Raw genomic sequence first — 12,685 nt, 5'->3', positions numbered from 1 at the left:
GTGATTCTAACTGAAATTTATTTGGTGAATTTCAATCCATCGCTCTCCGCTAAAAAAAATCAATTTCTCAGCGATTTGGTGGACTAGGAGCTTTAAATTTGTGTTTTCTGTTCGTCTTAGTTTGATTTTGGTATAGCTTGCTTGCTAATCATGGTTTTGACTTTAGTTGATTGATAATTTTGAAATTGTTGACTCTTTGATTTCATTTTGACTTTAATTGACTAGCTAGTTTTGGATATTCGTTTGATTTGGACTTTATTTGTAAGCTTGCTAGTACTACTATTGGATATTAGAGATGAACTTATCAATGTAGGATTAGATTCTGATACATTGGATAAAAAAATTTCTTATATATCTGCGACATTGAAACGTAGATATTGTGATCAAGAAGGTACTGCAATGCTACTTAAATTATCCTCTCTTTTTTTCTTTTTTTTTTCTTTTTTATAATCAACAATGACATTCACGAGAAAAATTGATTTATTGTATAATGATGTTTAATTCATGATTGATTTGCCAAATAGAAAATAGAAAAAAGAAAAAGAAACATAAATACAAGGAAGGGTAATTAGGATAATTTGTAAAAGAAAAATTGTATTAAAGTAATGGAAAAATAGAAGGGGTGTGTGAATAGAGAAAATGGGTGTGCGAATAGCACCACCCTTTTTATTTAGGGGCCGTGACCACTTACCCGATTTTAGGCTAAAAATTGCCCACTTACTCCACTAAGAGTTTTTTAACCCCATTTACCCAATCTAACAACTATTGACAGTTTTAACCTTATTTTAATTATTAAATTACAATCATCTCTCTCTCCCCCCTCCCCTCTTCGATCTATTCTCTCTCTCCTCCCCCCTCACCGATTTCTCTCTCTCTCTCTCAACTCGTCTCAGACTCTCTCTCTCTCTCTCTCTCTCTCTCAAGCCGGATGTATTCATTTCGACTTCCGCAGGCGCCGGCGACATCACAGTGGGGTTGGCGGTGATGACGAAACGGTGAGGCCACAGTTGTTCGGTGACTTTCGGAGAAGTTCAACCTCCGACAGTGATCCGATTCGAACCTAGAGGATCCGAATTTGATCCTGCAGAACCAGACGCCTCCGTGAGTACAGCCATTTGAATATCCGATCGATCTGTAAGTACAGCCATTTTCGGAGGTAAGAACCTAGCGAGCACAGGCAACAGATCAAGGAAGCCAACGCTGTCGTGAAAACCCGAAACAAAGCGACCCCCAAACCGCCGCGGGGATGCACCGGCGAAAAAACCAACCGGCCTCACACGCTGATGGGTGCCCAGAGCACTTTTTTTTTTTTTGGTATACTATGAGTGCCGAGAATGAGGAAGGAAAAAAAAAAAAGTAAACGTGTACAATTGAACATATAAATTGATCAATTGTGTCTGTAGTGTATTCATTTTGGTTTTGGGAGTTTATGCCATTCACTTGAGAGCAAACATATGATTATTGGAGGGCAAAAATATGATTATTGGAGGGCAATAATAAGATTACTGAGGGGCAATAAAATGTTTATTGGGGCAATAATAAGATTATTGGGGGGCAATAATAAAATTATTTATTTGGATAAACCTCCGAAAGCTTTCAAAATTCAAAACAACTTCATTTTTCACTAATTATTGATCCCCAATAACAAGTTTATTGGGAAGCAATAATATGTTTATTGGGGGGCAATAATATGATTACTGGGTATTATTGGGGGGTAATAAAATCAGACGCCGGAATCCGGTAGCCGGATTCAGGATTCCGGTCACCCATCGCCGGATTCCGGTAACCGGTCGCCGGAGTCCGGCAAGGTCTCCTATCACTTCTCTCTAAGTGACAAAGAAGGAGAGGGCAAAAGTGTCACAAAAATAAATAAAAAGAATAAAAAAAGAATTAATTGGGTATTAGGGAAATAATCTCTTAGAGTGTTTTGGGTAAATGGGGTTAAAAAACTGTTAATGGAGCAAGTGGGCAATTTTTAAGCTGAAATTGGGTAAATGATCATTTCCCCTTTTATTTACTGTAAATGAAAGAGAAATAATACTTTCATTAAGTGGAATGACTTGTATTATTAGACAATGAATATGCTTCCCAAGTAATTACATTCATCCAACTGAATCCAAATTGCAAAGTTTGTCCTCATACTTTGCAAAGCACCAAACTTAATGCTTGTTTGTTTATGATTCTTAATCCAGATGCATCATCCTCAAATAGTCAAATCAAAGAAAATATGGAATCAGAGTTTTATCCACTTCAGTGACAAGCTTCCACACTACAGCCGATGATGTGCACAAAATTTGGAGATGTTCTACATAATATTGAATGCAATGAGTTACAATCTTCCTGGAGGGACAATATCTCTTCTCTCACAAAGTACTTGAATATATACAAGCACTGCTGACCAAGATTAGTACTCGTCTGATCAAACAGCACAGACTCCTTTCAAAACATCACATTAGAGAGATAGAATGGCTATGCTAGAGAATTTTTTGATGGAAAAGAAAAGAGGGAATTACAAAGAGTTTTGAATATGTCTGTGGGAAAATAAGGGTTCAGGATTTTGGGATAATTGACTTGCCAAATAGAAAAAAAAAAAAAAAAAAAAAGAATTGCAAGGGAGGGTAGTTAAGGTAATTTGTAAAATGAAATTGAATTAAAGTAATAGAAATATAGAGGGTGCGTGTGAATAGATAAAATGGATGTGTGAATAACATCACCCTAATGGAAAACCACTATAATCAAAGCACAACCCAAAATGACCATGTCCAAGGCCCAATTTAGACAAACCCTAGCCCAAGATGAGAAGGCAACCTCCTCCACCATGCTACCGCAGCCACTGCAGTCCACCGCCACTCTTATAGTCGAAAAACACCTGGGCACGCGTTGACTTCGCAACCACTTAACGCAGTAGTGATGCCGCCCACCAGCCAAGGCGGAGAACTAACAGTTGGGACTAACTCCAGAAGCCACAAGTCGCCTTCACCTCCATAGACAAGACATCGTTTGTCTCCTCCCATCCATGGCGGATCACCGGGCATAGCTCGCCTCCCCAAACACCAAACCATCATTGACCCTCTTACACCTTGAGAGCTTGAGAATAGAACATCTCGATCACTGCATCACAGTACATGATAACAGCAAGAAGAAAAAGGCCGCAATCTATAGACACGGATATCCCTCGAGCAAGCTCGTCACCACCATGAAATAGACGAGAGAGGAGTGAGACAACACCCTTCACCGTTGTAGGTACATAATTCCTATTATTCAAGACTAGACGCCTTCGAGAAGTCTCTCTTGCGAGAGTCAGAGAAAAGCATGTGTTTTAAAGTATTGGTTTGTTAATTGTTATCGATTAAGTTCAAAATCAAATGGAAAGGAATCTTTCCTAACTAGACCAAGAATGCTGTACTTTTTTGTGGGAGAACAATACTTAATACCTCCTAATTAGAACGGAGGGTTTAGCCAGCTTGCTTCTTCTGAAGGTTTTCTAATATCAATTATCAATTAGATTAATTAGAACTATAATTATGTATGCACTAGTTTTTGGGTTCGGGACAATACCTGTTGTGTTTGGATCAATTGCTTTAGCTTTTTTTGAATAAAGGGCTGGTGCGGCTGCCCTCACGCCTTAATTAATGAAACTGTCAAATACACCGGGGGGGGACATTAAGCCTAAACCCCTGATTACAATAAGCATCTAGAGTATGTCCTGAAATGATATCAGGAATCTCTACATAATACATGTATTCAAAGAAACACCAACTTGCAAAAAGTGCTCTACTGGCTACTCGATTTGCTTTGACATAGCGGTGACATAACGGAAAGATAACTCGATATGTAACACGATTACAACGTAGCATAATTGCCAGCTTTAGCACAGCTTTCCTACTATGTTGCCGCCGGAGAGACCCGGTGACACTTAGTCTCACCCTGCCACTAGGCAGTAGCGACCATTTGACGAAGTAAGGAACTCGCCGCCTACCTAGAGCAGACAAGGCACTTAGAGTGCACACACAGGCACAAAGCCCGACTAGCCCTACACAATAATTGTAGGGACTTATTGCTCGCAAATAGCGCAAACAAACTAAATAGTATAAATAAAAAACAACAGTAAATGAAATAAAACCTAATGGACCTAGGGTGAAGCCCCAAGCCCAAGGACAGCCAGGCCAAGAACATGCCCACAAGACCAAGGCCCGAAGTGCCCAAGCCCTGACCCCAGCCCAGGACAGCCCTTGCACAGGGAGGCCTGCCACCACCATCGGACCACCATGCCTGCCACGCCGCTGCCTTTCTCGGACCCCGACATCATCGCCGACAAGGAACTGGCAGAGATCCTTCCTCACCACCAACATCCCACACCTCGTGAGCACCATTCCAGAAAGGAGATCGACACCACTCCCTCCGTCGCCGTCGCCGTCCCCGTCCCCAATCGCACCGCCGCCCTCCCGAGGAAAGATCCTAGCCAACGCTGCCGTCGAGCCACCTGTGACAAGGTTCGGATTCACACAGCAACCAACCACCAGTGGATCTGCAACAAGATCCGAACGGATCCAATCACACATCCAGAACCCGGATCGGATTCGCATCACAGCCACAAATCCGGCCACCACCGTCAGCTGCCAAGCCCCGATCTGTGCAGAAACCACCTGTGACTGAAAGTTAGGAAAATGGGATTCTCTCAAGCCCCCTCTCCAATCACCGGAAACAACAAACTCCCGTCCGGCCGCACTCGACGCACGCCGGCGAGGCCAGAAGCCAACGCCAACGTCGACAGGCAGCCGGACAGGCACAGTCAACCTCGGCTTTTTTCTTCTGTTTATGGTCAAACGAACCTTTGCTTTAGCTTTAGGTGGTCTAAAAAGAAGATAAGGTCACAAAAGTTGGGTAGAATCATTTGGGAGGGGAGGTTCACTTATATATAAATGTATGAATAGATAATCTGAAATTGTAAACATGATGGAGGAAAACCATATATTTACGAGGCCTTACAATATTGATAGTAGCTATTGTAGGCAGCTACTTTTTGTGGTTTTTTTTTTTTTTGGTTTGAACTATACTAGTGGGATATCCCGCACAATGCTACGGGTGTGTTTACGTGCTAAATTTCACACATTCATAGTCTACGAAATATTGAACATTTACATTCTTTGAAACAGTATTATCCATCAATAATGTCATAAAGTTATTGACTTGTCAAGCAGGTTTTCTTGAAAACACACAATTCTTACATTCGAGTAAGGATGACTTCTAGAAGAGTCAAACTTGGTTAGAGGAAAAACATAATTTACTTAGTTTTTGCATGTATGGTTGGCTCCAAGAAAAAATTAAACTTGGGTTGCGAGAGTTGACTGTGATTGATCCCCACGAATGGGACTTCTCAAATATTTAGGGTTAGTCCTACTCGAAAAAAAAAAAAATTTAGGGTTAGTAGGTGATCTAATTCCTACTATAGTTTAAGTGGAAGTTAGTAGTGTGTTAATGATAGGAACAAAGGAAATACAGAAAAGAAAAGAGATAAATTCAAAGCAGATTCATATTTTCATTCATAAGCATCCAAAGATGAAGACTACAGCATATAAAGGTAGAGTTTTGGGACCATTGTCCTCACAACCACTAAATGAGACACGTGTCCAAATGGACTGAAAATATCTTAGCAAATAGAGATAACTATTGAATGTGGATTTGGATGGAGTGTGCTGATAGGGATAATCGGTCCAGGGCAGAATGGTTGTGCTGGAACAGCGACTTGGATAGAGCTACTCATTGTTGTTTTCTATAGTGAGACACATTTGAAATTTTTCCAAGTCAAAAATGTAGTTGTTAATTTTGTAATCAACTAGAGCCACTCAAGCATTCGAGGGAGGTACTGGGAACTTTCACGCTTCAAATTTGTTATATTTATCCTACACATATTCGAAATCAGTAGAGACTAGCAGTTGTTGCAACTTCAAACGTTAGTGCAACTGTGTTTTACCAAAAAAAAAAAACGTTAGTGAGCTGTATATATCTGTGTGTGTGTGTAATATATGTTTGAAATTTCTAGCCTTATATAATGACATCTCTCTCTGATATTTCAAAAAAAATAATGACATCTCTGCTACTCTAGTCATACGTAGAATGCTCAAAACTTTCTGTTAGATTTTTGAGATGGCTTCTTCAGGAGTTGAGGGAGACGATTATCGTTACTATTTGCATGGAGAAGAAGAGAAGAACACCAAATGGAGGTATGGTTCCCCACCAAACTATGATGTTGTCAACAAGCTCTTTCACGAAGGCAGAACCAAGGTCTCTCTCTCTCTCTCTCTCTCTCTCTCTCTCTCATTTTCTGTAATTTGATGGAAGATATGGCCTCCTGGATCACTAGAAGAACGAGTGCAGAACCTTGTAAAGACATGGGAAATGGAGTTGTTTCATAAGACAAGTGATGCAGACTATAAATCGCTTGATCCTAATAACTACACATTTAGCCTAAATGGTAATTTTCTTTTCTTGAGCAACAGCATTGTGGTATTGGAAGTCTATATCTAAGATCTAGGTAATGAATAAATTGTAATTCTTATCAACTTGCAGGAAGAAAAGGTATAAGTTTGGCAGAGAAGCGAAAGCTTGGAGGAGGCTACAACTCTTTGCTGCAAACCTCTTTGCCAAATGAGTTCCGGTGCTACAACGCGGCTGAAGAAACCGTGGATTCATCTCATCGGGCTTTCACAACAGCCTTCCCACGCGGTTTTGCTCTCGAGATTCTCCATGTGTATTCTGGTCCTCCAGAAATTGTGTACAAGTTCAGGCACTGGGGTTACATGGAAGGTCCCTTCAAAGGTCATGCCCCTACTGGAGAATTAGTTGAACTCTTTGGGATGGCAGTGTTTCAGGTAATCTTCTTCTCAAGCTAACGTATTAGTATTTTTCCTCTGGCTACTTCATCATTTATCATGTAACTGATCCCTGAGATTTTGTTATAGTTGGATGAATCTGAGAAAGTTGTGAGTGTTGAGTTCTTTTTCGACCGTGGTGAACTTCTCGGGGGCCTTCTGAAGGGTGCAAGCATCGACAGTTCCAGTGAAGAGGTGGCACCAACTTGCCCATACTTGAGGAACACAGGGTAGCTTTTATGTAATGGTAGACTAGCTTCACGGTCTACGATCTACAACTAAATAATTGATCCACAACTTTATGGAGCCAGAGCCTTTTATTTTCAAAATCATCAAAATTAACGTATTAATACATTATCAAAATTAATGTATTAATACATTAATGTACAACGCAGACCGCTTATAACAATCGGACTGTAAAAAATGAATAATATTTGAGGAGTGCAACGTCAGTCAATAAACCCAGCCCAGATTGGATGCCAATCTGTGTAGTTTACCGTATGCTGTTTGACATCTGCTCTTTTTCAGGAAGTGACACTGTTCATTATGGAAAATTTTATTTGCACATACCTATTTTCTTAATACACACTCCAACAAATTTTTTGTCAATCTTTTTCTTTAAACTTGTTGTTATGCTTCAAATTTTTTCCTCTGTCTCGTTCTTACACTGAAACCAAATATACAAGTTCAAGTTTGATGGTGTATATGTTTATTTGTCATATGATTATAGCTCAATTAAATTGGTTTTGGAGTTATATACTGTATATGTTAGATACTTAAATCAGGATATTTCAATTTCTCTTCTTCTACGAATCGAGCTTTCTTTATCCTTTTTTTTATTCCCAGGCTGTTCTTCATGCTTCTCTTCCTCACCAAATACAATATAAGACATAAAACCCATTTCAGAGAATGAATTAATCTTCTTCCACCTCAGCTCTCCAAATGAACTAAATCTTTTTCTTTCCCAAACTTGCTAGGCTAGCTTCCTAAATCCTAAACAAGACTAAAACTTTAATCTTTTTTACTCTCCATTTGTTGTATCTCTTGCAGATCACAGCAGTTCGAATTCTTTTTTCTTGACCTGGTTTTATCCCTAGTGTAAGGGTGAAAAAGTATTTAAAAATATATCAAAAATCAGTGGTGTGCATCAAGTATATGGCATGTGTTAATAGAATTAGTCGTTCATTATTAGCTAATATGGTGATGTTATGCAATCCACCGCACATAAAATTATAAGGGTCTAATTAAGTAGTCTGCTTTTTCCGTAAGAAAACATGTTGGTGTGAAAGATGCATTTGACAATATAGAAAATTTTAATCAAAACATGTGAATCCGATACAACCGAACAACTCGTTCATTCTTCTATATATAACTTTATATTTATTTTTGAACAAGACTAATTAGGAGGGAAGATAAGCTATACTATTGTGAGATTCAAAACTCCTCTTCTGACTGTTTAAGTGGATTTATCCTATTTATAAATCAAGGTAAGTAGGATATTGTTCATCAATTTAAGTCTGAGACCAAGGGAGGGACCCTGGATAAGGAGCACTCCCACAATATCTGAATAGACCTTCAATTTCAGGACATCCATTAGGATAAGGAATAGTCCGGTGAAAGGGATCACGCCCTAGTTTTTTGCGGTGAAGTGAACCTTGACACCCGTATGGATCCTCTTGGAACTGAGCCCGCACGATTGCCTCTCCTTTTCGAGCTGCTTCTTTTGCAGTAGAAATTGCTGGGGTACCAGCATAGAAGAACCTTGACTCTGGAAAGCCAATTGCAGACCTATGTAAATGCGCAAATCTCTCCTCCTTGAAATCATAACTTACGACCTGGATTGTAAACCATGCAAAATTACAGAACTATTGTTGGGTACAACTTGAACTAGCTTAAGCTTTCACATATTAGTAAGCCAACAAATTTTAACAAATCAGAAGGAAACTAAAAACACTCAAAACAGAACCAACATGTTCTGTGGCAGAATCAGTTCTAATGTGTGAGGAGACAAGCCAATGAACGTGCTCTAACAATTATGGACAAAATTCTTATCAATGCTTGGTGCTATACTGACAATGAAGAAATCCAAAAGGGAAATGAAAAAGACAGCGAGCAATCATGATTTAAACATATCATACGTTTGATCTACCAAAAAAAGGGACCATATCAACAATACATGAAGACTTTTACTATGACATTTACTTCTTTAATGCTTAAGAAGAAGCAAAAGGTTATGGCTTCTTTGGAGCGGCAAGGCAATACTTTTGTATCACACCTTTGCAACCATAACACTTTAAGAGATGAGAGACAAATGTTTCGTAATTTATGTATCAGATAATGCATATACTGAGGCTCCTGTGTGAATTTTGCAGTACATCCTAACTGCATATCTAGTTCAGCCTACATACCTGTGCTTAGCTCTAAATAAGCATAACCAAAGGTTGAATAACATCGACTTACAGTTATATTATGAGGATACATGCCAGTAAGCTCTCGAAATCGGCAAACACTAAAGAGAAGATTCTCAAAGCTATCCCTAGCATGCTCTTCTGTGAGTGCCCTCTGTCTCAAATCTTCTTTGCCTAAACAAACCATCATGTATAAGTTAAATACGAGTTAAAGAATCAGTATCAGATGATTCAGAGCCAACATATTCATGCATACAAGTGAGGGTTAAACGATCATAGTATTTTCTTCTTCCTCACAACATAAATTAAGAACTTGCGACTGGAGAGAGAAAACATTACAATCAATACCAGACCAGATTGCTTAAGTAGTAAGATTTTGGGGGCACACTTGTGGAGCTTAGGGAGAAGAAGCAATAGTATGAGACAAAGATAATAAGGCAAGAATAATACTTTAGTTTGCTCCCTCCGTTCACCATGACCACCCCACTGTGAAAGATGATTTGCAAACAACGGGGTATTGCATCTACCAATGCATACAACTTTTATGCCACTGACAACAGGAAGCAAAGGCCATTAAAAACCAATAAATTTTTTGCATTGGTTACCCCTTTATTTGTTAATTCTTATGGTAACTTCAAGAAGTATCAAATTAACTTGTTGCCATCAGATCATTGCGGTAAAGTACTATGCAAAGTTGCACACTTCTGTAAATAAAATTATTTTGTTTACTAGAGACGGTGACTGCAATCATAGTGAAAAAGATTAATCACACTACTAAATGAAAGGTTACTTAGTAGTAGTAGTTGCATAGTGGTAATCTATGTTGCACAGAGATGGATAGGGCTTTCAAATGACTTTTGGAGAAGGTACGTCTATTATAGGTGGTAATAACTGGACTGTGGAAATCGACTAAAATTAGAGAGATTACAGAAGTGAAGGTAATAGGAGCAGAGAAGGTTAGAAGTAATGTTGATGCTGGAGGGACTAGAAGAAAAAGGATGATAATTGTGGTAGCATGACAGCAACAGTAATAGAAAAGGTGATAAGCCAGTGTAGTGTTGCTAACTGCAGTTGCAAAACAATAAGACTTTCAGAAGCAAAAAAGCCATACGTTTAAATTCAGTGCAAGTGTGTAACTCCTGCTTCGGCTTCCTTTTTTTTTTTTTTTTGTGGTTCCTTCTGCAATTTCCATCTAAGAGAAGGAAAAGCCTTTGCAGAAATATCCTCTTAAGACTGTTGTAATTTCCAGATATTAAAACCATTGTAATTCTGATTCTGCAATTTATGACTATCCAAAAGGTTTGACAGATACAAGCATTATCAATATGACCGTATGGACTCATCTCTCATCCAAAGGCCAAAGACAATAGGATAAAGGGAATCAAAGACTCGGATAAATCAAATATGAACTGTTCACAAATCTAATATGAGCTTTCCCCAGAGGATAGTCATAAAGATATGCGTTTATTTTCCTTGATGAAAATTGCTAATAAGGGATTCCATGCTATAAACTCTAAGGAAATCATCATTTTGCAACTTGTATGATGTGGTTTATCTTGTTTCTCAGCAAACTTGTCGACAAATAGAAATTTCATGAGCAGTCATTTACAAAAAACAGAAACATAATGTCTTCAAAGAGTTTTAAGTGGAAGCAATTTTTATAGTCAACATGACACTTCATCACAGATCACCATGCTTATTCAGATATCTTAGCCTTAACTGAAAATACAATGCTACACTTTTTTTACTGTAACGAACAAAGAATGATTACTTCTCGGCACTTTTTAAATAAAATATAATCCAGCAGAGCTCCAGATATAACTATAACATATTTATTTCCTTCTAAAACATCTTCTCCAACAGAAGTTCATTTTCCTGTCTAGCCTCCAACAATTCAGAAGTCAAATTTGAACACGGTAGAAATAAAGCCATGCTTTACCCCCAGAAGCATCAATATTAAGTAAAACTAATTATTTTAAATTAACATCATAACTTAACTTGCTAACTTGATGAAACTTATCTCTTTTAGCAGGACTCAAGTTTTAGGTAACTGCCACCCAAAACAAACATAAGAAATTATTCACAACAAGTGTAATTCAAGGAGAAAAGACATGTGACAAACCGATTATAAACAATAATACATATGAGAAAACAGCGTCCTATAATCATTTTCCATACCAAAAAAATATTTAATGCATGGTAACTGGCAGGAACTCACCAAACCATTTTTTTGATTCAGCAACTGCCCAATAACTCTGTGCCTCACTGCGAGGACCAGCATCTCTCCGAGTTTCTCCACCACTAAAAAGAAGCAGAGCTGCATTGTCTTTGGCCGCAATTTCAATTCCCTCTTGTATATGGGCCACAAAAGTAGAAGCTTGCCCGGGATTCTTCTGATAAGACTCCAAAAACCAAGAATCCTCCTTATCAACTTTTCCACAGCTATTACTAGTATAAACTGAATGCCCAGCAACCATGACAAGATTCTTGAGATTCGGTAAAGGATAACTATCGAAATCCATGACAAATTTTCGATAGTTATTCATTTGAAAACGGTTCTCATACACAGGCAACAGTACAAGAATTGTGACCCCAACTGACAAAGTGATCATAAAAACCAACAGAGGGTGCAGCTTGCAGTAGTACTTCATGCGGTTCCCAACAGACCTAATCATTTTGATAGGATGGAGTTTTGATTTTCTATGTTTTCGGGTTCTTCGGATGGTTCCAGATTCTAAATCAAACTCACCACTTGGGTATGCAACAAAGGACTTGGGAGACTTGGGATTGCCAGACCCATATGGATTATTGCTCATGGGGATCGAGTTGAATTGAAACTAGCATTACCCAGATCAAAATTTAGAGCAAAAAAACAATGGTGATCATGAATTTCTTGATACAAATGCAGAACAATGTTGGACAACTAGATAGAGAGATCTAACTAGTTTCTGTATCAGAGATCAAAATGAATGAGTGAATATGATAAAAGGGTGCAGCTTTGGTGAGAATCAGATAGATTTGCAATTGGTTAAAGCTCAAGGCTGAACCAGGGAGAGAAAGCTCACCGGAAATTGGTGCGAGTGATTGTAACTGAGAACGTTCAGGTTTCGGAGAATCTTTTGTGATTCAAAAGCAGGGAAGATCCAGGTTTTAAATTTGGACTTCCATTTTCTTCTTTTTTCTTTTTTTCTTTATATAGTGGGGTTTAGTCAATTTTAAGTTATTTGTTGAGGGGTCAACAAGAAAAAAGTTAGTATTATTTTATTATTTTTATTTTTATTTCCCTTTCGGTGTTGTTTACAATCTTCTATAAAAAAATTTAAAAAAAATGAGTGAAATTCACACTCTTCATTTTACAATTCACGGTTCATACTTCATTTTTTAGTATACTAAGTTACTAACATT

At 38.3% G+C, this 12,685-nt stretch overlaps 2 protein-coding genes across 3 annotated transcripts; one reads left to right on the top strand and one right to left on the bottom strand.

Annotated features, from left to right (window-relative positions):
* The first annotated feature begins 6,042 nt into the window (after nucleotides 1-6,042).
* Nucleotides 6,043-7,460, top strand: LOC133740884 (pathogen-related protein-like). Of its 2 annotated transcripts, none has more exons than XM_062168826.1 (4): nucleotides 6,043-6,285; nucleotides 6,343-6,475; nucleotides 6,571-6,872; nucleotides 6,963-7,460. In XM_062168826.1, the coding sequence occupies exons 1-4, from the start codon at nucleotides 6,148-6,150 to the stop codon at nucleotides 7,104-7,106; spliced, it is 717 nt and encodes a 238-aa protein (XP_062024810.1). In that variant the 5' UTR covers nucleotides 6,043-6,147; the 3' UTR covers nucleotides 7,107-7,460. The 2 variants fall into 2 exon arrangements, with proteins under 2 accessions (XP_062024810.1, XP_062024811.1); XM_062168827.1 differs by having other exon boundaries at nucleotides 6,124-6,224.
* Nucleotides 7,461-8,166: 706 nt separating this feature from the next.
* Nucleotides 8,167-12,449, bottom strand: LOC133740068 (uncharacterized protein C57A10.07). The gene is made up of 3 exons (XM_062167916.1): nucleotides 11,499-12,449; nucleotides 9,333-9,454; nucleotides 8,167-8,707 (listed from the first exon to the last, which is right to left on the bottom strand). The coding sequence occupies exons 1-3, from the start codon at nucleotides 12,094-12,096 to the stop codon at nucleotides 8,384-8,386; spliced, it is 1,044 nt and encodes a 347-aa protein (XP_062023900.1). The 5' UTR covers nucleotides 12,097-12,449; the 3' UTR covers nucleotides 8,167-8,383.
* Nucleotides 12,450-12,685: the final 236 nt, after the last annotated feature.

This window comes from Rosa rugosa, chromosome 3, assembly GCF_958449725.1.
Source record: "Rosa rugosa chromosome 3, drRosRugo1.1, whole genome shotgun sequence".
Taxonomy (NCBI): Eukaryota; Viridiplantae; Streptophyta; class Magnoliopsida; order Rosales; family Rosaceae; genus Rosa; species Rosa rugosa.
The sequence above is the reverse complement of the archived record's forward strand: the minus strand, read 5'-3'. Positions and strand labels throughout refer to the sequence as shown.

Bases quoted from the DNA above. Each gene is read 5' to 3' on its own strand.
- LOC133740884 (XM_062168826.1), top strand. From the start codon at position 6,148: ATGGCTTCTTCAGGAGTTGAGGGAGACGATTATCGTTACTATTTGCAT. The intron at 6,286-6,342 runs GTCTCTCTCTCT...ATTTGATGGAAG, and splicing joins TTCACGAAGGCAGAACCAAG to ATATGGCCTCCTGGATCACT. The intron at 6,476-6,570 runs GTAATTTTCTTT...ATCAACTTGCAG, and splicing joins CTACACATTTAGCCTAAATG to GAAGAAAAGGTATAAGTTTG.
- LOC133740068 (XM_062167916.1), bottom strand. From the start codon at position 12,096: ATGAGCAATAATCCATATGGGTCTGGCAATCCCAAGTCTCCCAAGTCC. The intron at 9,455-11,498 runs GTGAGTTCCTGC...TGGTTTGTTTAG, and splicing joins TGAATCAAAAAAATGGTTTG to GCAAAGAAGATTTGAGACAG. The intron at 8,708-9,332 runs GTAAGTCGATGT...TTTACAATCCAG, and splicing joins TGTATCCTCATAATATAACT to GTCGTAAGTTATGATTTCAA.